Source organism: Oculina patagonica, chromosome 6 (genome assembly GCF_052425735.1).
Source record: "Oculina patagonica isolate OP01 chromosome 6, crgOcupat, whole genome shotgun sequence".
In the NCBI taxonomy this organism is placed as follows: Eukaryota; Metazoa; Cnidaria; class Anthozoa; order Scleractinia; family Oculinidae; genus Oculina; species Oculina patagonica.
The window spans coordinates 13,137,120-13,163,730 of record NC_135763.1 but is presented as its reverse complement, the minus strand read 5'-3'; the positions used below and the strand labels follow the sequence as shown (position 1 = coordinate 13,163,730).

Sequence of the window (26,611 nt, the reverse complement as noted above, 5' to 3'; positions counted from 1 at the left end):
GTGACTCATAATTTTATTTCAAACAATACCATACCCCAGCCGAGGTTATCTTCATGCCAGTTTTCTGTGATAAGAGAAAAGCAAAATTAATAATTTTTTTAGTACTCACACAAAGTAATTGGGTATAACAGATTTTTTTTTCATTACTGGAAGATTGATATCTAGTTAGTGCTCAGTCACTCTTGTTCTGAACAAAACAAAGTGGTCACAGAAACACCATCAGAGCTTGATTCAGATAGTTAATTCAGGGTATAATAAGGATCCTTTTGGCCTTCTGTTTTGTAATAATTTTTTGGGAATCTCCAGGTTTTGTGTGAGAACATCAGGTCGACGACTAAAACCCTCTACGTTTCCATTTCCTTTGGGCTGGCAAGTCTATTACATAAACAAGGGAATATCACTCACTACACCAGGCCTTTGTCCATGACTTGTTTTCAGAGCTTGTTGAAACTCTTCATCTTCCTCAAGGTTCTATAAAATAATGTAATACAAAGAGTCAGAAGGGATCCAATGGAACCGATCAAATGAGCTCTAAATTTTGATGTCAGTAGACTCCTCTTATTTGTAGGGTATGCCTAGTTTGTTGTCTCTGACATGAGTTTATTGGTTGGCCGAGTCAAATCCGAGTCTGAGTCAAGTGTCTGAGTCACATTACGTACAACATATTGCGCTACCTTTATTAATTAATATATTATTACATTTTAAATGCTAACCATTCCCAAGTCAGTGCTATTAAAGTTAAAGTTCATTACTTAAGGCTAACCGAAGTGATATTTTTTTAAGACTAACTGATCATGAGGCCTGTGCTGTTTAGGCTAACTGGAGTGCTATTTATTTCAGCGTTATTCCTATACAGTCAACTCTCGCCTTGCGGACACCCTGCTATTGCGGACGCTCGCTAGTACGGACAAAATCCAGATCCCCGGCGAATAAGGTTTGACTGGAAATGACTCCCGTTATTACGGACTCTCGCTATTATGGACACTAAACGACGCCCCGAGCGTGTCCGCTTTAACGAGAGTTGACTGTATTTAGTCACTTGTCTCCTGCACACTATCCATCATGTTCCAAATAATAAGGAGATAGAATAAAAGACTAATCAGCAATGCCTCAGGCATTTGCCTCAGGCTCAGCCTTGACTCAGGTTCAGATTTAATAAGGGAAATGGATTTGTAAACTCTCTCTGACATTGAATCAATGTAAGCCAAGCTGCATTTTATGTAGTACGAGTTACTTCAAAAAAAAAAAAAATTGGAAGCACATCAGTGTACAATCGGTCTTTGGAATATACTGCCATGTCTAAACGCTCAGATGACTTATTTTGTATTGGGATGGAGCAGAATTCTAAGAACCATGCATGATGTATTATTAGTATATAGGGCTTACACTGAATACACCCTGGGATGTTAGTTGGTGTGTGTTATTTAAATTTACCTTTGGTTTAAAATTTTTCAAACCAGTTTAATTTTATTTTTCATTGTCTCATATTCATTATCATAATCTGAAACAAAAGTCAATAAAATCAAACTGGTTTGAAAAAAATTATTTCAAACCAAAGATAAATTTACAACATAGAGCTGCACAATCAAATTCAGAATGCACAAGCGTGCACCATTTTCCAATAGTACACGCTGGTAGCATGAGCAAATCGCTTTGCCAGAAAGTTCTTTTTCTTGTGTGGGTTTTGATGTACCAGCAATGTTATAAAACAATCGGTTTGCTTCATGCTTTTAGCTGTGCACTACCGTCGATTGCATCTACCTGTGAACGCACATGCTAAAAACATGTTTTCAAATGACGTCAAACGTCAGCATTTCAGGTGCCAAACTTTGAAGTTTAGCAGACCGTAACGCGAACTTTTGCACTCAGAATACTCACCATAAACACTGAGTTTGGGCGAAACTTTACACTAGAAATGATTCAAGTGAACCTGTGTATGCATATCGACACAGATCAGCATCAGTTTCTCAGAAGAAGTCTCTATATCTAATCTTTCCGCCATTTCGAAACTGGAATGTGTTGAACTTTCGGCGCAAAAGTTGCCGTTACGGTCTGCTAAACTTCAAAGTTTAAGAGGACATATGCACAAATTTCAAACAAAAATGAAAATTCTTGGCAAGAGCCCTGTTATGGATTTCGCTCATTCTCTTACCATGGGTAGGCCTTAATATGAAATAAATCACAGTATACTTTGTTTGGCTAAATATCGATTTTTTTTCGAGAAAATCGATAATTCTAAAATCCAGCAAAATTGACGCTTTCGGAGCTCAAAATTTATGCCGAGTTTGTTGGCTTCGCGTCGTAAAATAAAGCACTCTGGAAGAAAAATACCTATTTAATATCGAAGAATAACATCAAATTAGTACGTCGAAAGCAATTTCTGCTCTTAAAGTCCTTTTATTTACAAAATATAATTAAGTTTATTCGACACACTTTTGATTTAATTCAAAATAGGTCAAACTTATCGCTTTATTTAAGTATGAGCGAAGCGAAATAAATGGCCGAAAATTTGGTACTAGACAGATAAATGATTGTTCTTTTCGATACTAAAAGGATTTCCTAGGGAAATGATTTAGTGCGATGCTTTCAGATCTCAAAGTTGCTTAAAATTCGTTAATTTAACCGACCGTGACATTGTTGATCTTATCAACATTATGTAAACAATCCACGCAAAGGTTAATTTTCCCCATGTGAACTTCAACTGAGTAAAATAAAAACATAGACTTGCTTACCGTGGTGTTCGCTGATACATTGTAAATCCTGTTTTCCTCATTTACGACAAAACCTAATCCCTCGGCGAAGCTGTTATCCAATTTTCTTGACGCGCCATTTGTAACTGATTTCCACGTCTTGAAGTGACAGTTCTTTTCCATGCATTCTTGAAAACAGTCCAGTCTTAACTGATCAGTGTAAACAGGAAAACGAAGTACTTTGCTTAAATCAACTTAAAGCTTAGCAGCAGTGGTAGATAAATCGATACGGCCGGCGAATCTTCGTTTCGAAAACCGCCATTTGAGATTTGTCGGCCCTTTGTCCTGCGGTATGCAGATAATTAATTCACACTTGAGTAACTTCCGGCACATGAAATCGACAACCACCGTGACCAGAAAGCACCCTGCTTTTTGGTGTAATGGTTGAGGCATTATTTTTATCATTTTAACATAAGCTCTCTTAAAAAACTTTTGGGCTGAACTTGTAATTAAGTTTCACTTCAGTAAGCCACCGTTCGAGAGAGTTGTTAAATGGTTGCATGAAAGCGCTTTTAACTTCCGGGTGGAAAGTTCTTCTGTTGCGTTGCTTCGCTTTGCTGCATATTTTTTATCCAGTTCTTACCCTTGTTCAAATTCTTGATTAGGCTTAGGCAAAGCAGTTGTAGAGTCAACTCTCCCTTATTGAAGATCTCTATAAGACGGACACCTGGTGTTGGTCCTGTCCTTGCCGTTTTTTCAGTCATTTTTATACTCTAACCAGCTAGGCTACGTTTACACGGGACCGGACCGGAGCCGTTCCGAACTGGACCGGACAGGATCGGCCTCTGTTTACACGGAAGCGTTTGGCACCGATCCATGTGTTTACACAGGACGGTTCTGGAACCGGTCCGGAACGGTTCCATAACTTGACCTGCAAAATAGCAGGTCCAGTTTTGGTTCCGTCCCGCACCGGTCCAGCAGTGGTTGATAAATCGATTCGGCCGGCAAATCTTCTTTTCGAAAACTGCTATTTGAGATTTGTCGGCCCTGCGGTGTGCAGATAATGTATTTCACACTTGCGTAACTTCCGGCACATGAAATCGACAACCGCCGTGACCAGATAGCACCCTGCGTTTTGATATACTGTAAATTCTCGATTAAACGCCTCCGGCGTTTATTTCAAACTTGGCCCGATAGGGCCGGCGTTTATTTGATTCCAGGAGTTTTTTCAGGCCCTATGTTTCTAAGAAATGATTTTTATTCATTATTTTTGAAAGCTTTATAATTAGACATTATTTTTAAAGCATATTAAACTTTTAATAATTGTTTAAAGGGTTTATTTTCAAATAGAGCTTGGAGACCCGGCGTTTATTCGGGGCCCGGCGTTTAATCGAGAAAATACGGTAGTATTGGTTGAGGCACCATATTATTGCTATATTAATATAAGCTCTAAATGAAAAACTTTTGGGCTGAACATGTAATTAAGTTTCACTTCAGGTAGCCACCGTTTGTGAAAGTTGCTAAATAGTTGCATGGCAGCGCTTTTAACTCCTGGGTCTAATGTTCTTCTGTTGCGTTGCTTCGCTTTATAGTTTTTTTTGTTCTTACCTTTGTCCAAGTTCTTGATTAGGTCAAGGCAAAACAGATGAAAGCAAAATCTAAGATGTTATCGTTGGATCTGTCTTCCGTGAATGTTAAAAAATATGACCATATATCATTTTCTCTTGCATATATATATTCTGTTGGGGTCCGGCGAAAACAAGGGAAGGTGCCCCCCCCGCCAGAGCTTGCGGGGAGAGACAAGCGCCTCGCCGTCAGGGGACCCAAATGTATTAAAAATATCATAGTCATTATATAAATATTTTGTTTTTAAACCTGTTTTCCGGTGTGTTTTTGAGTTGATTTGGAAGCTATTAGGGGAAAAACGGTTTAAGTTTCAAATATTATCCGCATTCTATTCCTTCGTAAATAAGACGTTTGTAATTATAATACGACTCAAGTTTCCAAACAACAAGAGATATAAAGTAATAACTTTATAATAACCTTAATTCTCAATTCAATAGGCGAACTTTATTGGGAAGGAGTTGTCGAAGCTGGGGTATTCCCCAAAAACGGCTCTGTGCCGTCCAATGAGATCGTGGTTTTGGGTTCCCGATCTAGAACGGGATTTTCAATATCAGACGATATCTAGAACGAGATATGGTATTTTGAACACACACAAGTTACAAAATATCAGCAGCCAAAACGGGGTGACTTGTTTCTAGAACGCGGTATCTTTTGAATGCAAGTTCTTTCTAACTGAATACCAGAAGCCCTTCCAATTACGCTGGTAAAAAGGGAATGTTATGCTTCTAACAATGCTTGTTTTTTGTCCGATATAATGCTCAACTGTTATTATGCTCATTTTTTTTTTTTTTCAATAATGCTACTTTGGATAAATGCTTTGTTGTACTTTGCAGAAATAAATACAAAATATGGCATCACGTCAGAAGTCCATAACAAACTTCTGATTACGTGTACTTTTCTTCACCTAGCTTTAATCTAATGAAGTGAAAAGCACCCTTTCCTTTATTTTTACACCAATATACACCTTGGTGTAAACAGTCATAAATGTTCAGCGTTTTATTATAAGTTGTTTACCGTGACTGGTATTACAACTGCATATACATGATATATGGTCCCTTTTTCCCCCACTCCTTCCCCACCTTTCCTTCCCGCTTTTATTTCGCCCAATCTCCACAGGAGAAAGAAGGAGAGCTTGTTTACAGGCTAGACTACACAGAATATATATTTTTAACTGACATTCACGGGAGACGGATCCAACCACAGCCAACTCTCTCTGAAACGGGTACCTTCGGGACCGGCTCCAACTCAGTTCGGATTTTAACGTCGTTTCAAATTTTCCACTGAAGCAGGGACAAGAATTTGAACAAGGGTAAGAACTGGATAAAAAAATATGAAACAAAGCGAAGCAACGCAACAGAAGAACTTTCCACCCGGATTTCATGCAACCATTAACAACTCTCTCGAACGGTGGCTAACTGAAGTGAAACTTTATTACAAGTTCAGCCCAAAAGTTTTTCATTGAGAGCTTATGTTAAAATGATAAAAATAGTGCCTCGACCAATATTTCGAAAAGGAGGGTGCTATCTAACCTGCGATCAGGCGTTATTTTTCTCGCGGTGGAGAGGTAAGCCTGCTCGCAGGTTAGGTGCTATCTGGTCACGGTGGTTGTCGATTTCATGTGCCGGAAGTTACTCAAGTGTGAATTAATTATCTGCATACCGCAGGACAAAGGGCCTACAAATCTCAAATGACGGTTTTCGAAACGAAGATTCGCCGGCCGTATCGATTTATCTACCCCTGCTGCTAAGCTTTAAGTTGATTTAAAGCAAAGTACTTCGTATTCCTGTTTACGCTGATCAGTTAAGACTGGACTGTTTTCAAGAATGCATGGAAAAGAACTGTCACTTCAAGACGTGGAAATCAGTTACAAATGGCGCGTCAAGAAAATTGGATAACAGCTTCGCCGAGGGATTAGGTTTTGTCGTAAATGAGGAAAACAGGATTTACAATGTATCAGCGAACACCACGGTAAGCAAGTCTATGTTTTTATTTTACTCAGTTGAAGTTCACATGGGGAAAATTAACCTTTGCGTGGATTGTTTACATAATGTTGATAAGATCAACGATGTCACGGTCGGTTAAATTAACGAATTTTAAGCAACTTTGAGATCTGAAAGCATCGCACTAAATCATTTCCCTAGGAAATCCTTTTAGTATCGAAAAGAACAATCATTTATCTGTCTAGTACCAAATTTTCGGCCATTTATTTCGCTTCGCTCATACTTAAATAAAGCGATAAGTTTGACCTATTTTGAATTAAATCAAAAGTGTGTCGAATAAATTTAATTATATTTTGTAGATAAAAGGATTTCAAGAGCAGAAATTGCTTTCGACGTACTAATTTGATGTTATTCTTCGATATTAAATAGGTATTTTTCTTCCAGAGTGCTTTATTTTACGACGCGAAGCTAACAAACTCGGCATAAATTTTAAGCTCCGAAAGCGTCAATTTTGCTGGATTTTAGAATTATCGATTTTCTCGAAAACAAATCGATATTTAGCCAAACAAAGTATACTGTGATTTATTTCATATTGAGACCTACCCATGGTAAGAGTATGAGCGAAATCCATTTAAGGACTCTTACCGACATATGTTTGACCGTAGGAAACCTGTGCTCTTAACACCTGAAATGCTGACGTTTGACATCACTTGAAAACATGTTTTTAGTGCGTGCGTTCACAGGTAGATGCAATCGACGGTATCGAGTTATGGTGCACCTTGGAAGTTTGGGGAGCACTGAAGAGGCTAGAGTTGCTCTCGGCTATCACCTTGAGCAACTTTTACACTTCTAGCTTTTTTATTCCCTCCAAATTTCCTGCATGCACCATAACTCAATAGTGCAAACTAAAGCATGTTAATTTAAACATATCATAATATTATATGCAAAAAGCTAACTGTCAGTGTTTAAAATCAAATTGCAGTCTTATTCACGATTTTGCACTAAGCATGGTAACAAATCTTGGGTTTACAAGTCTACTAAACGAAGTCAACTTAGCAAATCATCTATCAATCTTCGCACTAGCTAAAACCACTAAGCTAGGATATGGTCAAAGCAAGGTGGATAAAATATCTCTTTTATGACTTTTACTTTTCTGGAGGGGGGGGCGAGGGGGGTTTACCTAGTCCTTTTTTGGACGCATATTTTAAATTTTATTTTGATTTATTTTTAAAAATTTAATTTAAAATAAAAAAAAAAAAAAAAAAAAAAAAAAAAAAAAAAAAAAAAAAAAAATAAAAAAAAGATAAATTTAACCACAACACATACATCAAATTAATAGGCTTAGTTATTTATTTATTTTTTAAAAAATAAGAGCTTACTTGTAAAACCTCCATTCTTTTTTTCATATATAAGCTTACTCAAACTTTGCAGTTTAATACTTTGTCGTATTTTGTGTGAACTCATGATCAGAAAACACGTATTTCACCATTGTATTATCCAATCTCAACTCAATTTAACCAGTACAATTGTGTACAACGTCCAATTTTCATACAATTTCAATATGATATGATCGATCTATCGAACTGCAGAATCACGCCTTACCTCTGTGTCAAAAGCGGCATTGTAGTCGTTGAAACCACTGTAGAGGTCGTCTTCATCCTCACCAACAAGATGCACTGACTGCATCATTTTAAAATATTTTTAATACCTAGAAAAAGTTATTTTTTACATCAACGGGAAGAAAAATTAGTTCGGAATGTTTGCAGTTGCCATCAACAAATATGGCCGCCCCCGACAACCTTCGCGTCATTGGTAACGCAGTGCGCATGCGAAAAATTTTCCGCGCCGATTTCAAAATGGCGGCTGTCCGTCGATGGCTTGAATCTCGTAATGTTTTAACGCAAAGTGACTGGTTGGAAGCCTGTATAAATTTTGTGAAGGAAGACAACGAGGTATTAAAACCGTGTGCAAATGCTGTTTTGTAATTTGACTGCTTTAAGGCTTTCACTAACTTGTTAATCAGAAAACTATTACAATGAATTTCAGGAAAGGCAGCTATCCGCTGTGCAGTTGAACGAACTCGTGTATGAGCAGTGGTTGATGGCTGAAATTCAAGAATCAAGCCTCCCTTGCCTTCCAGATGGGCTTGAAAACAGGGAAATGTGTAAACTAGAGGGGCATTTCAACCTTCAGGTCACAATTCATAAATTATATTTTAAAAACATGCAATTATAGTGCAATAAATAATAAATAAGCTTAATGTTAAATATGACACTTTTGGGGGAAAATCCCAACTGATGGTTAATGTTAAAATGTTAATTGTTATCGAAAGAATGTGCAACAGACAAGTGATCACCTTGACGTAATGGTTACCATAGCAACAGTTTAACCTGTCAAGACACACCCTTAATTTTAATTTTAAATACACATAACTCAGAAGCAAATGGAATGATGGGCATGTTTTATCACTGAATGAGGTCCCGCATGTACCAGAGCCAAGAACTTGCATACAGACTTGCGTTGGGTGGCCTAACGGACTCGCAACTTTACTAGCAAGTTGTTAAGAAGCCATTTCAATGCTATTGTGTCTGCTGCAATTCAGTACTTGAAGTAAACGGCATAACTTGTATTGAGTGGCCAAACGGTGAAAAACTTGTGCTGACTTGCATGCAAATTTAATCTTGACCAACGGAACGCAAGTCATCACAATCAGCAAGTCACACAAGTCCTCGTCAAACCACGCAGGGATGCGGGACTTGCATCTCTTGCATCCATTGCAGGGCTTTATGACTAAAATTTCTGCCAAAAATTGTAACAAAGTGGTTAAGAGCCACCTTAATTTTATGAAATTGAAGTGGACACTGAATTCCTTTTTAAAATTTTTTTAAATTTACAAAAAGTTGGATCCCATCACCTGCACCACTATACAAGTAAATACAATAGAGCAGTAAGATACTTGCGCTTACATGCTAGAGGTTAGTGAAATGATATAGGAAAAACTAATAAAAACTTTAAACACGAGAAGCCGCCCCCCCAAAAAAAAAAAATAAAAAAAAAAAAAAACCCACCAAAAAAAACAAAAAAAAGAGCGGATATACACAAATTTTTACGGTATTTATATATTTCTTGTTATCTTGCAGATTAACTCAATCCTGAATGTTGGAGAGTCAGCTTATTCTCAAATTCAAAAGTTAAAAGGACAGGATGATCCACAGGAGCTAAACTACAAAGCAAATGTAAAAAGTAGTATTATAATCTATGTTGTTATGTACTTTCTCATGTTTTTTAATTTTAAAATAGTTGAATTCAAATCTGAGGTAAAATTGCAGTATTTGAGCAAATCCAACAAAAACAAATTTGTTTTGAGTTATCAGAAGGTTTGGGGAATCAATGGTTAAAAAATCAGGATTCCACTTTATAATGCTAAAAATACAAAATGGCAAATTATTTATCTATTATTTTAAATATAGCAATAAAATTATTTATCTATTATTTTAAATATAATAATAAAAAGCTAGCTCATAATTTTATATGCTGGAAGGCAGTGCTTGATCTAGAAGAGGGACCTGGGGGGGGGGGGGCTGGGAGGACCAACCCTTTATGTCTGAAAAATGTATGCTCCAGAGGGCCATAAATTCTCTATTCCCCCTCCCCCGGTATTGGAATCAAGAGCTCACCTCAACTCTGCTGGACCCCCTTTTCAAACAGAAGAGGGACTACCGATATATCTTAGTTTGGGTCCTCTATTGAGCACCTCTGGACCTGCGACGGGAAGCAGATTTTTAGCCTTTGTAAGTGAACTGAAATTGATGTCCTACATATATTGTCAGCCCTCAGAACCAAAAATAAAGCCCAGTAGAATGTTACTGCTTGAGCTGACAGATGGAACACAGACTGTGTTTGGAATGGAATACCAGCTGATTCCTTTTCTTAAAGTCGCAACCCCTCCTGGAACTAAGGTGACGTTCTGTGAATATTTTAATATGGCTAAATTAGATTAGACAAAATTGGATTTGTCCAGTGCTGGGCAGCCTATCTCCTTGACAATCATGCCCATTGGAGTTCCTAAAACTGAGGTTCATGGTGGCATCACATGCTTTATATTCCAGCCACAGTCAACTCTCGCCTTGTGGACACCCCGCTATTGCGACACTCGCTATTACAGACAAAATCCCGATCCCCGCGAATAAGGTTTGCCTGGAATTGACTCCGCTATTCGGACTCTCTTTTGTACGGACACTAACGACGCCCGAGCGTGTCCGCTTTAACGAGAGTTGACTGTATGTGCAAACATGCAGTTTGCTGTTTAGTTTCAAACAAGAGTTTGATTAGGGTTGAAAAGGTAATTTTGAGAGTGCCTGCCATCAGGGCAAGTGGCTTTCAGAACTGCACCAGAATATTATAGAATTATCACTTGTCTTGAAAGAGACTGGGTGAGTCTAATTCCCAAACTTAAAATTTTTGACCAAGTCTATTTACTATAATGTTAACCAGGAGTTTAAATATTTTAAGCAGTCCCCTGGTTGCTTGGGGAGGGTTTGTAAACCAATCACTATATACAGAGTAAAGCAAAACCAAAGCAAATCCATAAAAAATTACTAACTCAAGGAACCTAGTACCATGAACTGTAATCAGTTCCTCTGTTCTTGTTTATCTTTTATGCGAACAATTTGAAAAATTATAGGGAGAAATATTTTAGAAAAAAAAAAAAAGAAGGCAAATTTATTAAAAAAAAAAAAAAAAATTTTTTAATCAAACCTTTCAAAAACCTAAAAAAAAAAAAAAAAAAACAAACTAAATAGGCTTATAAGCGGGTAAGTACTGTCTGGTTACTTTGGGGTAACAAGAATTAAAAACACCCAAATAAATTAACTTGATAGTTACTTTCTTTGTAGATACAAGTGAGTGGCCAGATAACTTGCCGACTGGGAGCCTTGCTGCTGACACCAAGTAATGTTAAAGTGTTAGGTGGAAACATTGTGCATCTGATGGAAGGAAACTCATACTGGAATATCCTGCATCAGGCAATGTATGTGTGTGTTGCTCCTTTTTGCATACTTGAAATAACATGTAGAAGAACTACAGTCAACTCTTTCAAGGTGGTGCAAGATGGACGCCTTCACAGCGGTCAAACGCCGCGCATGTGTGCAGTTCCTGTGCAATTCCCGCCAAACTTCTCCATACAAAGTCTTAAATTTTCCGAAAACTTTCGCTTTAAACCCAAAAGTTAACGCCGTCCCTGGAAAGTTAAGGTTTATACGCCGCTTATGGATTGAAAATTTGATAATTCATCTCCACTGAGTGTCCCAGCTTGAACTATTCTTTCACTGTACTATTTCTTTAACAATTTTTTGCAAAAGTTTGCCCGCTTTCGAGTCAAAAGTTTGAGGCGGCAAAGACCGGATGTGACGTCAATTTTTGCGTTTGACCGCTGTGTGATGGACGCCTGTATAAGACAGACACTTCTATAGGATGGACAGGATACAGTTGTTGTCCTAATCTGGCTGAACTTCACATTTTTGTAACTAAACTTTCGCTAACTAAAGACGAACACCTCTATAAGACGGACAACTAGAGCTGGTCCTGCAGGTGTCCATCTTAGAGAGAGTTAACTGTATTATAAAAATAAATTTGCACATTCAAATTATGATGGCATGCTTTATAACAGAAGGAAGAACATGACCAGAAAAATGAAATGGATTTTGAGATCAGAAAAGTGTTAAATGAATCATGAATAATGTAAAATTCCAGATATAAGCCATGGGCTTACACAACTTCATAAGGGGTTTTGGGTGGGCTTATATCCGGGGGAGGGGGGGGGAGGTGGCTTTTAAGCGGAATTAAAAAACGGCATTTTTTTTTTCTAAACAAACCACGGTATTGTTTGATCAAAATACGATTTTAATTGAAACATTGATAATAAAACAACATTTAGCCCTGTTTGAATTTCTTTCTCTCTTTTTTTCTTTTGTTTCTTTTGTAGAGGACAAGATCCACCTGAGAAGCCTAGTGTGATTAAAACAGAATCTCTCAGCAGTGAAGAGCCAAATGCCAATCAAATAATCATACAAGATGATGCGACCAGCAGCATCACTACCTACAATAACCAAAGAGCTCCAGTAAAAACAGACACTAACAGAAGAAACATCGCTGCAGGTCTTTCAAACAACAACCCCATAGGCAATGCAGGGAACTATTCTGAGAACAGAGGGCAATTGAAACAACAAGGTCCCAAAAGAAATAAGGGAGTTAAAGGTGTCTTCCCTGCAAATTCCAGCCGAGATTTTAACAGTTATGGTACCAATAGCACTATGGAAAAAGTCTGCAAACAAGAATTTTTTGATGATGATGATGATAATATATTAGCTGCAGTTGCAGATGACGATTATTTTATGCTGGAGGAAGACTTTGACATGGAAGAAATAGAACAGCTTGAAATTGGCATGCAAAACACCAAAAGCACAACAGATAAAAAATCAACAACTTCAAATGTTATAGCCAGTGGAAATAATTTAGAAATGCCTAGTTATGATGATGAGATCTTTGAAGATGACTTTGAAGCAGAGGATCTTCTGGCAGAGGCTGCAGATTCTTTGGAGATAAAACCTCTTCATGAGAGAATCTGTAGTAAAGGAACTATGGGAACAATGCATGGGTCAAAGAAAGCTAAAATATCAAACAGTTCATCTATGGAATTTAGCAGTCACTTGAGGAATATTACAAATTCTTCAAACAACGCCAACATTCAAAAGCCATCAGATGTAAATTCCAGGAAAGCAAGGGATACCAGAAGTGCTTTAGACAGTGTCGGGACAGAACCAATTTCTTTGATGAATAATGCCACATTTAACTCGTGCAGTGTTTTCATCAACACAGGGCCGTGCTGTAAATCCAAGAATACAGGGGGCTTGAAACTTTCCTCCAAAAAAACAAATGTTGTGACAAACTCTAGTTTATCCTCAACAAGACGAAAATTTTCTGAGGACTCCAGCATCAGAAAAGAACCTGAAAATGAAGTCGTATCCGGCTGCATGAACAATACTGTTACCCCCATGGTAGTTGACACAAACCAGCACCAAAGTACTGTTATGAGAAACATACATGAGAAACAAGGTAATATGGAATAATAATTGTCGTAAAATAAGGATTGATGCCACTGTTACCTCAACATTGTGCTATATATTTCCTTCACGTTGTTTGCAGCTACCCTTGAAACTACCCTGGCAACTAAACGTTTTACGCAGGGTCTCTAAATCTGATATGGCTGCAAGTCGTGCATCTTACTGACAAACATCTTGGATTTGAATGCCAGGATGGCCCTGTGGACTTGACTATCTGATGTTGAATCTGATTTTGAATTTGAGATTAGGTGTCAAATCATTTGATATCTAAAACTGTTTTTTTTTTTGTCTTGTAAACAATTACTGCAGACCAGGAATGCAATTCAGCACCCTTTGAGTACTTAACAGATGTGTTGAAGTACTGTCCTGTCAGTGAAAAGCGTATTGTCAGAGTCAAGGTTTGTATTTAGCATAACACATAAATGCAAACTATATACAAATTGGCCATTCCGAGGTTGCACAGGAAACTGGGGAGAGTTCTTAATTTTAAGCAATCAATAATCTGACACCACCACATGAAAGAACCCAACGAAATTGGTCATTTGACCAAGTTTAATGCTTTTAGGATGACCTTGAAACATGATTAAAAATCCATACAAAAGTCTCTTATTTTGAGACAGCGTCCCCCAAAACCATATAAACTCTTACTTTTTTTATGGTTTTTGTGATACTCTTTAAAATAGGCACAAATAATGATTTTCATCTTAGTTTCTTTCAAATAATGGGTCTTTGGCAGGATTTTACAGCTGTCACAAAACGGATGACAATTTTAAGGGTTTGCATGGTTTTGGGGGATACTGGCTCACAGTTAGAGAAGTGTGTATGGATTTTGAACAATTTTTTTTTTCAAGGTCCATAACTTCGTTACTGTTCATCCTGAAAGCATCAAACTTGGTCAAATAACCAATCGCACCATGATCTTTTGTGTGGTGGTGTCAGATTATCGATTACTTAAAATTTGAAACTGGCCCCAGTTCCCCGCGCAACTTCGAAACGGCCAATATACTATAGATGAGTGAAGAAATAGTACATGATGAAATTCCTGCTCGCAGAACACAGATGGATTGTCTCATATTGACTGGACTGATAAGAACAGAATCAAAAATATTGGTTATAGTATCTGTATCTTCTAGTATCTTACAGTGTCTAGATGCAAGAGCTATCGGATGAGTTATCCAATAGGGCCCAGTTGTTCAAATTTTGGAAAGCACTACTTACCAGATAACTCACTATGTACTAGATTTATTGATGACAAAACAAACTATGCTATCCACTGGATAGCGATTTATCCAATGAATAGCACTTTCCACCCTTTGAACAACTGGGGCCAGAACAAGCTAAAATAACCATTTGTTGTTGTTGTTGTTGTTGTTGTTGTTGTTGTTACATGGCTACACTGTACATCCTCATTCACTCACTCCTTTACATGTCTACTTGTTATAACTGTTATACTACATTGAATAACATCTATTATCATTGACCTCCAATTTCTTAGGTTGGTGGCCTCAAAGCTCATCAAAGACAAAGTTGTATTCATGGCTCACATGATTTCATTTCCTTGTTTCAGTAGGAATTCAGATGGCAAATACTTGTTAGTAACACTGCCTTCAATCTACCCACATTTCACTTCTTTTTTGCATAACTCTAGTTTATCATCTCCCATAATTTAGGCATACATTGCCACATTACTGTCTGGCCCTCAGCCGATGGTCTCTAAGTGGAATATAACTGTGAAACTGAATGATGGAACAGCTACTGTGGATGCTGACTTGAGTGAAAAGGTAGGAAAATATAACACTGTTGGCCATATCAAATTCTCAAGCCTAGGCGGCTTTTAACTTGGATGTAAATATCATGAAGCAACTACTCCCCCCACAGCGGATCTCCCATAGATTGTGAAAAGGATGGAGATGCTTGTCAAAATATTTGAATTGAACCCCTCAAGGATACCAATCTATGCAAGGCTCAAGCTTTTTTTTATATTTTTGGTGTGCTAAAAGCATTCAGTTTTCGTGCCTGAGTGATCAGTGTAGACTGCCAACACAGTATGACCACATGTTTTTTTTATTTCCTCGCATGGGAGGAAAAAAGCACTCTGAGAGTTATAAGTGTCGTGTCTCAAAACACAACACAACTACCAAGGCCAGGGCTTGAGCTCATGAATCTTTTATGATTTGTTTGTTTGTTTGTTTTTTTTGCTTTTTTGTATCAATAAAGATGTGTTAAAAAAGCAAACTAAACAGGTCACATATCTTCTTCTTTTGGGAGGGGGATAACGTGAAAAAATGTTTAGGGGTAACCCTGCCATATGTTAGCATTTCACTTAATGCTTTAGAATTGGTAAAACACTGGCAGTGATGAGCTTTCTCTCTTTTCCGATCCCTGGGGTTGTGATATATGTAACGTAACATTCAACTGAGTCATTGTCATCTTCAGGTTTTAACAGAGTTGTTGGAATATCCAGTCGATAAATATCAGGTAAGTACAACCGATAAGTCGCACGGTACATATAACTTGTATAACTTTACTAAAAAAAAATTTCAATAATGTGCTGTGACACATTCGCCGTCTTTATGAATTAAGTATTATCAGTACGCGACCCCTGTAAATGTGTTTTTCAATATAAGACAAACCAGTAGTCTAAGCAGGTCGTTCAATGTGCCTTAGAAGTTTCAGAGATTAGCGCAACGCGGAATCCTTCGGTAATCTTCGGAAAAATGATCAGAGCCGTTTAGATGACCTTCGTGAAATTTTCGGGAAACTTCGGAAATTTTAGATACCAGTGTGCGCCAGGACAGCTTAGCTCATCTTCCTCTTTTTTTAACGGCTTTTTTTGTATCTCAAACCCCTCGCGCTTAACATCTACTGTACACGTCATGTTTACCAAATCAAGCAATTAACATTTCTCCGTTCCAGGTTATGGGGTTTCTAAAATTAAACTAACCAATGCCTATAAACCTTTGTTTAATTTAGTTAAGTGTAACTCCTGTTTGTCTATACTTGATTAATTTCAGCTTGAGATTCAAGAGGCCATGAGAAGTCGTAATCTAGCTCTTTGTCAAAAGCTACACAAGGTTATTTATTTCCTCTGCTATTGTTAATTATATAAAAGAGATTAGCTAACCAAAGTTATATCATCTGTGATAGTAAAGCGGGCGTATAATCAAATCAACTAGTGTACGTAGAAACAAATGTTGGTGTTTAATGGTTAAAAAACAAAAAAAGTTTGCAGAAGAAAGACGTTAATGTAAAACATAGACAATGACCACCAGAAAGTCGTTATGCTACTCAGATATTGCCTTCATAATGCGTTCCTGAAAGAGAAGAAGAAATTTGTAATTTGTAATAGAGCTTTCATGAAACGTCTCAATATCTTCTGTTTACAGAGAACTGGGCAATTTCAAAGAAACCTTGCTTCGACATCTGGTTTGATGGATTTACAGTTCTCCCCAGACACGCCCAGACCACGTGTTCTTCGCCTGACTCAGCCAACTTCCAGGGACGTCTCTGAAATGATTCGTCGAGTCAATGAACGGTTTTAATATAAAAAGAGAGTTAGCGGAAAATCGGTTTAAGTTGGGGAAACCAATATAACGTCTACTGGTAAAGACATGGAACAAGAGCAACTGCACAAATACCCAAAACCATGCGATATCTGGATTTGCCCAAATCGCGAGTTGCCAGTGCAGGCCCAATTTGTTTTCCTGGACAATGTCCAGGTCTCCCACATTTAACAGATTTAAAACACATAACAGTCCTTTTTTAACGCAGAACCTTGTGTTTTACTGTTATGTATTGTATGTAGCACGGAGGACGTAAAAACATAAAGAAAATGATGGATTTCTGCTTGCTTCAATACAATTAAAAATTAAAATATGAAAGATTGGATTCTCTGCGTCTTACAGAAGAGATAAGTTGTTCTAAAGAATGATGTTCTGAGCTGACGGGCAAGTGTAATACTTGGCTTAATGTCAGCTTGAACATCATAAGGGTAAATTAACGGCCGTAGCCTGATTTTCAAGTTTATCATTAACTGATAATTTACTTTGGAATAGAAAAGTTTGAGTTATGCATGACGCGTTACTTGGGCAAAATGAGCCCGTGATACGAGAAATTGCGTGACGTGTAAATGTTCGAAAAATCAGTGCGTGTGGGATCACGACACCCGTACCCCATCCCATCCACTCCATCCCTCGACTAGCAATGTTGAATCTCTGTGAAAGGAGACTAAAACTGACAGACAAGATAAATGAGGCTTGTTTTATCTCGAGGCTTTTGCACACAGGAAATCCTGGCCTTGGGAAACAAAAACTCGAACCTTAAGACTTGACCACACAAGGCTTCAGGAACACGGGAAATCCTGACCTTGGGGAACAAATTGTATAAATATATATATTTCAAAAGCACCGAATTTAAGAATGCGCCAAGACGGATTTGAACTTTGTTTCCGCGATGAGTGAGTTTTGAATTGCCATTCTGGGAGAAAAAGATAGCATTCTACGCAAAAGTTGTTTCTTGCTCAAAAACTTCCTTTCATGTTTATCCAACCCAAAAAAATAAAAAAGCCAATATTATAAAATAATTGATTTAACAACAGCGGAACAAAATTGCTGTTTACTTGCTGCACTCTAGTGGCGTCACACTGTACTCCGGAAAAGCCGACAACTTTCTTTTTTCAAGAAAATTCCAATTCTTGTGACACTTACTTACATGTCAGAATTAAAACCAATAGCATTTCAAATCGGGTCATTATCCTAAACAAATTTGATCTTTTGGTTTATAAATAGCAGACAATTTGGCACAAAACAGACCACTCTCGTGATTTTGGTTTCACATAACGAGCTGAAGTGCTGTAACTTGGTAGGCGGAATTTCAGATTGTTCAAACGCTCGACCGAAATGGCAGTTCAAAAGCAAAGTATGCCTTCCTTTGCGTCCATCATTTCTGTTTTGTCTATTGTGTTTTACTGCGTCGGGTTTATTCGAGTCGAATTGGAGATGAACGAGCAAAAGAAGAGAATCAGCGCTCTTGAAAACGCTGCGGAGGCCAAGCCGCTGTCAGACGACGCAGACATAAAGATAATCAAGAATGCTCCTGGTAAGTTAGTCCTTTAATAGAAGTTATTTTTATGATTCTATCACAACTTGTTTCTGATAGAAATATATAACAGAGAAAAGAATAAATATAACGCATGGACGTACATTGTAGCCTTTGCGTGTTCTCTGTGCTTCCTGTGTGTTTTGGCAAACAAAAAGGAGGTTAGCAGGTCAAGTTCTTTTTACTTACCGTATTTATTCGAATAAGCGCCGCGGTGCTTATTTAATTTTTCGCGCCTCAGATGCGGCGCTTATTCGAGGGCGGCGCTTATTTGAGTTTTGCGCTTATTTAAAAAATTGGACGACACAAACAATGTCATCTAGACGAAACTTCTGCAGTAACTAAAAAAAGTGTATAAATGTAAAGTGAAATGGCAACTTGGATAAAGTGAAAGTAAATGAAGAAGCGTTCTCATTTACTAAAAAAAGTTTGTCTCTTACGGAAGAGAGTAGTAGCTACTAGTGCGCTTGCTGTCCCGACAAAGTTCACGGCCTTTACAACGTTAACAGAACTAAGTATTGTAAAAATTTTGGATAGAAAAAAATGATGGGCGAGCGGTGAAACATAATAACGTGAACTGCAAAACATTGATTTTGATGAAAAGAAATTTCCCAGGCTGTTTCAGAGTTGCTTAGTAGTGCTATTTTTATTTATACGGGATATTTCGAATAAGCGCCGCATCGAGACTGCGGCGCTTATTAACTTTCTTGTCCCAAATGCGGCGCTTATTCGAGGGCGGCGCTTATTCGGGGGCGGCGCTTATTCGAGTAAATACGGTATTTCAGAAGAAAATAATGTTACGAATGAAAGTACCTTCAACCATGACTGAGCTAATGATAAAAAAAATCAGCGCGACGAATCTAGAAGTTGATTTGTGACATATAAAGATTTTCTACATCTGACTTCATTACATAGGTCTACATAGATGTAAGATACTTCGGAATGTAGTGTTTCGAAATTATGAAAATGTTAAATGAAACGTAACATCAGTTGTTTCTGTATCTTTCAGAATTTGATTCTGTTTTTTCTCTGTTTATTTCTGTTTACTGACGTACAAAAGTCGCTTCAAAAGAAATACTGTTCTCTTTTCTGTGGCTAGCCTGCGTTATACTTAAGATTAGTGTATCAGTATTATTCGGAGATACTAGCACCATAGTGCTATTTACAATCCGAATTCAAATAAAGTTTATGTATGTATGTATGTTGCGGACGAACTAAACCCCGGTAAAATTCGTCTGCAACGCAGTCTATTCTGTGACTGTTTAACTTTTTTCAAAGACACTAATCTGGGAAAGAAACTTTTGCATATGAGAGTAAAAATCAGTCCGTTAAATAAAAATAAAAAAACATTTCCTTTTGTAGTAATTCAAAACCTTCAACGAAACAGACGTCAAGTTGACTCAACTCAGAACGCATCAGAAGCTAAAAGTACAAAGGAACTTTTATCAGAGTTGAAATCGCAACTCTGCCAATCAAAAAGCGTCACGTGCTCGCCAGGTCCTCCAGGCCCTCCCGGCCCACCTGGACCAAGAGGACACAAAGGAGCCCGGGGACGAAGAGGACAGAAAGGAAGAACTGGAAATAAAGGAGATAAAGGCATTATGGGATCGCCAGGAAAGAGCGGCAAGCAAGGAATTATGGGACCTGCAGGATTAAAGGGAGAGACTGGAACCAAAGGTGAGAAAGGAGACATGGGACCCGCAGGCATGCCGGGAAGTAAAGGAGAACCTGGTGAATCGATATCATCTCCTGCTGTTGTTGTTTCTCCTGTGACGTTGACAGTGAATGAAGGTGGATCAGTCTCGTTTCAGTGTTCAGCTAGTGGTAATCCTGAGCCTGCAGTAGTATGGAGTAAATTGGACAATCAGTCAGAAATCATTCAGTCAGCGGTTTCAGGAGGAAAGTTACAGTTAAAGAACGTGACCGGAAATGATTCTGGCGTGTATCAGTGTTCAGCGGCAAACATCCTGGGAAATTCACGAAAAGTTGTACGATTAACAGTAAATGGTAAGCCATTGGTAAATTTAAAAAAACGTTCCTAAATTAAGTGTACATTGCAAAAGCAATTTCTATCAAAAGGGGCCACAGGCCACGCAACTGGTGAAAGGGTGCTTCCATTATATACCATGAGCTAGCTACTAGAACTTATAGAAATAAATATAAACTGGAAACAAATTATGTCAATAAACAGAGTTAGAACAAGCAATACGGGGCAAGTCAAATTTAAGCCGTTTCTATTAAAACTCCTTTTTAGTTTCGTTGGTTTCAGTAAATTAAATAATACCTTTAAAATACATGACTGTGCTTTCTGCTTCTACTGAAATTAAATTGATTCCTAAAGATAATTTCCCGAAATATGAATATCACGCTAAATAATATTCGCTTGGTTGCAGTTCATCCTCGAGTTTCTCTTCATCCGGGGCCTTATCACGTCATTCAAGGAAGTAACGTCGCCCTACCAACTTGTCACGTGACCGGGTACCCGGCACCAGTGGTCACCTGGAGGAAGTCGTCTGGTCAGTTACCCCAGGGGAGGGCACAGTATAACAACACTGATTTACAAATTTCAAATGTCCGTAAAGCTGATTCCGACACATACTTCTGTTCAGCAGTCAACCTTTTAGGAAATGTTAAAAGAAAAACTCTGTTAGTTGTGATTTCACTTCCTAAATTCACCGTTAAACCACCTGGAAAGGTGATTGCTTTAACTGGCGACACTTTGACGTTAAACTGCAACGCTACCGGTGATCCACGACCAGTCATCAGCTGGAGAAGACAAGGAGCAGCACTGCCCGTGGGGAGGAGTCACAGGACAAACGATGCGCTTGTCATAAGAGATTTGAAAGAAGAGGATGCCTGGAACTATATTTGTGTCGCTACAAGTGCAGGAGTGTTTGATGTCGAGTCAATCAGTGCTGTTCAATTTCCAGCAAGGGGTACCGGTAAGTTTTGAATGAAGTCATTCCCTTTGTGGGATAGTTTGATTATATTTAAATCCTGGTCCGACACTTCAGTGGAATGATATTCGTGTTGTTTTGGAAGCTGCTTGTTCAAGGGCTTAGGGTTTGGCTTGAAACCGGACGTCCGTTGTTCAAATCCGCCAATCTAGCAACTGGCTGTAGCTGAAATACGGCAGCAGTCTCAAATACAGCTTCTTGACTATATAAAATAAAATGTCTGTAAAGTAAATAGCTAAATGGTCAGCCTCCCAGTAGTTAGGATTTTATCACGTGATCAGCTTCCCATTTCGCACATGGCCGGAGATAGGGAAAAAGAGAGGAAATAGGAAAATAGAAAAAATCATAGAGAGCTTCTGGCCTGTAATCAGAATTTTTACGCAGGAAAAAGAAAGGCCTGATCGCTGGTTACAGGAGAGTGCTAATGGGGGTACCAAATTGTCAGTTAACTACTAATTTTTAGGCCAATTGTCAGTTAACTACTATTTTTTCACCAATTGTCAGTTAACTACAATTCTAGTTATCTATTAACTTTCATTTTCTTACAGCGAAAATTAGTGCGCAATAACCTGGATTTTCTTTAGTTCACCACGTCAGTGATAAAAAAATAGAATGACAGGCATGCACGACTCTCGTGCACGTGTCACATTAGCCATTTTCATAGTTTCGGTCTCACGAGTTCTTTGAGATACTACACCTTTTGTATAATATTAGGGAAGGTACTTCGAATATTTTCTAGAGCAATCGTTCTTGTATTAAATGCCTATTTTTCAGGAGTATTAGCTTCAAGTTTGGTCTGTGTTTGGTGCTGGTCGTTGACACGAGGAGTATATTGAATTGTTTCAGTGGGCTTGTAATTGGTGCGTATGTCAAGCACTTATTCGTATGATTTGACCGCCATTTCAGTGCCTATGGCAGCTTGGTGTATTTGCACTGAGATCAAACTTTTCCGCTTGTCGTTCGAATTCAAATCCAACAAATGTTTACAAGCCATGTCCATTGAATTGTGTTTTGCCATGTTAAACGGTACGCGACCTCTGTGTCGTTCGATTGCCGATCCTTTGTCATCATCTCGATAAAAAACTCAGAATTACTTTGACCACGCCCCACTCGACGCCATCACGGAGATCAACATGTGCCTGGTACGACCCTGGTACCTCTCGCATGTAAAATCTATTAATATTTCACCTGGTAACGCCGCGGGACAGGTAAATGCCACTAAAATAGCCTTCCTGTCAGGAAAACTTGGTTGTTTTTATTAACAACAACAATCGTACTCGGTATAATTAATAGAATGTCAGTTACCAGTTAACGTTTCATTTATCAGTTAACTACTATTTTTTTGGCCAAATATCAGTTAACTACTACTTTTTTTTGGCCAATTGTCAGTTAACTGTTAACCCCATTAGCACCCTCTTACAGTGCTCTCAACTAGCACCACAGTGTGAGTACATTGACACCAAGCGACGAGAAAGACGTGATTGTATTTCTTCGTCTTCCAATTCACCTTCCGACTTACTCTTTGAAGTAGACTGATAACTATAAAACTTACAGGAAGCTAATCAAAATAAAAAAAGGAAACTCCCCACCACAGGGAATTTAAAAAGAAAAGTAAAAAGATTATGCGAGAGAAGTTTAAAGTAATTTTAATTTCTCTGGTGCCAATGTCACATTCAATTCATTTCTAAAGCAGCTTCAAGAGCTTTAATTTACAACATAAACCAAGCAGTTAGGACTGATGGGTATAATGTGAGTCGAGACCTCATTTTTTAACAATTTTCCTCACAATTTTTCTCACTCTGTCTCAAGCGTGATGGTACTATCCTCAATATACTAGTTTATATGCAAAGTAACTGACTAATTTGCACAGTGATTAGGTAAACTAAAAAGTAAGATTGCGGCATGTATTCTATTTTGTCAGATTGTTCAGAACTGCTTAAATCAGGTCACACTCAGAGTGGAGTGTACTCTGTCAACCCAGACAGTAGAGGACACTTTTATGTCTACTGTGACATGCGCACTGACGGTGGAGGCTGGACAGTGTTTCAGCGAAGACAGGATGGCTCGGTAGACTTCTATCGGGGATGGAACGACTACAAAGCAGGCTTTGGTCAGCTGACTGCTGAGTTCTGGTTAGGAAACGACAACATCCACCGACTGACGGCCTCTAGACCGAGCTCTCTACGAGTGGAGCTGGAGGACTGGAGCGGAGGTAAAGCGTATGCCAAATATGACAAGTTCAACATTGGTGATGAGCAGGCGCAGTATCGACTTGAAGTGGGTTCATATTCAGGTACAGCGGGGGATTCGTTGATAGCAGGGCATAATAACATGGCGTTTACTACAAAAGATAGAGATAATGACAGAGATTATAACAACTGTGCTGTGCAATGGACAGGCGCCTGGTGGTACAGCAATTGTCACAACTCCAATCTAAACGGACAATACCTGGGAGACAAAAGTGATGTGCGAGGAGCCAGGTGGTACCACTTCAGAGGTTCTCTTTCTCTCAAATTCACTGAAATGAAACTGAGGCCGTCATCGTAGAAAGAATACCAGTAACAGGTTTAATCCTGTTAGTGACGTAAATACCAACATGTCACTGATCACCACTCATCAAGTTCATCAATCAGTTAAAGCACAAAACAGCTGTCAAGTGTTTCATTTATTTGTACGAATCAGAATGTTTGTAATTGAACATTTTAAAAAAACGTCGTTACTTTTTACAATCAAATGATTTTGTTATGAAATTGTACCTTAAGTCACGGTATAATATCCACTGTAAGCCTCTTCGAGTCAGTATATTGTATCAGTTCTAAGAGTTTGAGCATTTTAATAAAAAATAATTTAATATCGTAAGAAATTTGTACTTAAGATATAGTGTTGTTAAAAGTTTGTTACTTTTACTAAACTTCCCCACGGTTCAGTTGTGTAGCACCAGAAAAGATTCTTCCAACGTAAATACCTATTAATAAACAATCACTGACGCCTGTAGGAAGTATATGGCTATCTTTTCCTTTATTTGTCGTAAACAACTTTTGTTAGCCTTTCCGAACTTTGGTAACTTAAAATATTTTGTACGAGTATTAATGTCTGATTTAAAATGACTCGTATTTGTGCTTGCAGCAAGTTGTCCAAGCTAAAAGAACTTTATAATTAATTTGATTGTTTGTAGGGTAAATTTTCTTACAGTAAGTACGTTAGTTCTTGTTTCCGACAAACGAACAATAGAAACATTTTTATTAAGGTTTGCCTAGTTAGGCAAAAATATTTACTCAAGTCGCAAATGCATTCTGTCAAGCCACTGCAGTATTTACTACTGAGCTTAGTTTTTACACTGATCGACACTGAATTCGAAGTATAGTTTTGCGTATCAAAGACACCACTGTTTAATAATATTTAAGCACCTTTGTGACCTTTCAAAAAATGTACTTATTGACCAATCATCGCTAAAAGCGTAGAAACGATGTGAGCAAAGTTAAGATTTCAGTGTTATAGTTAGTTGCAAATTGCCTGTAGTTCAGAGATGAAAAATAAAACGCCGGTCTACTGATTACAGAAAGAAGACTCATCTTCTCCGGTCGTCAAACGCAAACCAAACAGTTGTGTTATACTCCCAGACCTACTTTCCTTTTTTTTTGGGGGGGGGGGGGGGCAATCTGAAAACACCTAAGTTGCCGAGGAGGGAGGGAAGGGGGGATAACCTTAGCGGTAACCCTGCCATGTACTAGGATCTCATTCATGTCAGAGTAGCCATACTCCTGGCCACAGTTGCTAAAAGGCTGGATATCATTATCCACTGGATAAATCATTTTAAGTGGATTGCGTAGTTTGTTTTGTCAACACTTATCCACTGGATAGCCATTTATCCGATGGATAGTGTTATCTAACACTTATCCACTGGATAGCCATTTATCCGATGGATAGTGTTATCTAACATTTATCCACTGTATAGCGATTTATCCGATGGATAGTGTTATCATCCGCCCTTTGAACAACGGGAGTCTGGTCACTTCATGCTACAGAAATTTCATTCAAGCACTGACAACAAAGAGCCATGTAGATTCTTCCGATCCCTGTGACGTAACATTCAACTGAGTCATTGTTATCTCCAGGTTTTAACAAAGTTGTTGGAATATCCAGTCGATAAATATCGGGTAAGTACAATAATTACAAAACAGCCTTACGTTATATTCTTAAAAAGTGCATTCGCCGGCTTTATGAATATGCGATAATCAATATAGTAAGAGGCGACTACCCATCAGGCCTAGCAGGTTTTCCGATCTGTCTCGGAATTTCAGAAATTGAGGAATTCTTTGGTAATCTTCGGAAATGTCAGGTTGTTAATCAGAACCAGGGGGGAAGCTGACTCTATTGTTATCCAGAACATGTCAACAACGCCGATCGCTGCTTCGCGATCTCATGTATAATTCTTTTTCCACATATTTTTATTCGCATTCATTGGCTTATTATAATGTTTTATTGTTGGTATCTGTGTAGTTCTGTTGTATTTTGGAGCTCTCCTTGCCGTGACGACTCTTAAATTTCATTTATTGCATACCTCCTGGAAAAAAAAACTTACAACACGGGGTATTTCGATTCGGGCACCCATTCAAGAGTTAACCCCGCCCAGCAAGCCTTAACTTTGGCCAGCTTGAATTGAATAAGCGCTTTCATTGTGGTTTGAACGAGGAAAAACGTGTTGTGCGAAATAGACATGAGTTCAAATTCGTTGCCGCAAGACAAGTAGTAAAAATTACCGATTAATAAAGACTTGAGTAAAGTAATTGTGTGTAGCCAATGAAAGCGCAGGCTCCATCCGACCTGGCTGGAGTTAAGTCCTGTCGGGCGAGGTTAATACATGGATGGGTGACCAACTGGAATTTCCGTGTAGCGCCTTTTTTCTCCTGATTGCTCCGATTTTCACCTTTAAGGGAAAAGACATGCAGATCCACGAATGCTGAAAGTCTGATGCTGCACGTACATCAAGAACCGTACATCCTGTGCCAAACCTCCTATTTCTGTTACAATAAAAATTAAATTCGCTGTGCAAGGACCCTCGAAAGCTCGACCTGTTTACAGATTTCATCGATCATTCTACACTTTGCGAAGGTGTTTCTGTTAATTTAAAAAATTGAATAAAACGTCTTATCTACCAAAAAATAGCAGAAGAGAGTCGG

The 26,611-nt window shown here is 38.3% G+C and overlaps 3 protein-coding genes across 4 annotated transcripts in view; 2 read left to right on the top strand and 1 right to left on the bottom strand.

The window, feature by feature from the left end:
- LOC144657327 (intraflagellar transport protein 88 homolog) overlaps window positions 1–8,073 on the bottom strand; it is a 25,549-nt gene extending 17,476 nt beyond the window's left edge. Inside the window, exons 1-3 of the mRNA XM_078517664.1 lie at window positions 7,859–8,073; window positions 406–471; window positions 35–64 (exon numbers count right to left, since the gene is read on the bottom strand). Coding sequence (XP_078373790.1) covers window positions 35–64; window positions 406–471; window positions 7,859–7,945 — 183 coding nt within the window. The 5' untranslated portion in view covers window positions 7,946–8,073. The remainder of the gene's footprint in view (window positions 1–34; window positions 65–405; window positions 472–7,858) is intronic.
- On the top strand, window positions 8,015–16,927 carry LOC144657329 (recQ-mediated genome instability protein 1-like). The gene is made up of 11 exons (XM_078517666.1): window positions 8,015–8,208; window positions 8,303–8,449; window positions 9,397–9,492; window positions 10,087–10,215; window positions 11,152–11,285; window positions 12,240–13,369; window positions 13,687–13,775; window positions 15,048–15,158; window positions 15,814–15,855; window positions 16,392–16,451; window positions 16,764–16,927. Exons 1-11 carry the CDS (start codon window positions 8,038–8,040, stop codon window positions 16,917–16,919), a joined length of 2,265 nt encoding a protein of 754 aa, XP_078373792.1. The 5' UTR covers window positions 8,015–8,037; the 3' UTR covers window positions 16,920–16,927.
- Window positions 16,928–18,198: 1,271 nt separating this feature from the next.
- LOC144657334 (uncharacterized) lies at window positions 18,199–24,712 on the top strand. Of its 2 annotated transcripts, none has more exons than XM_078517673.1 (4): window positions 18,199–18,474; window positions 19,837–20,481; window positions 20,868–21,410; window positions 23,353–24,712. In XM_078517673.1, the coding sequence occupies exons 1-4, from the start codon at window positions 18,276–18,278 to the stop codon at window positions 23,976–23,978; spliced, it is 2,013 nt and encodes a 670-aa protein (XP_078373799.1). In that variant the 5' UTR covers window positions 18,199–18,275; the 3' UTR covers window positions 23,979–24,712. The 2 variants fall into 2 exon arrangements, with proteins under 2 accessions (XP_078373799.1, XP_078373798.1); XM_078517672.1 differs by having other exon boundaries at window positions 20,868–21,416.
- Window positions 24,713–26,611: the final 1,899 nt, after the last annotated feature.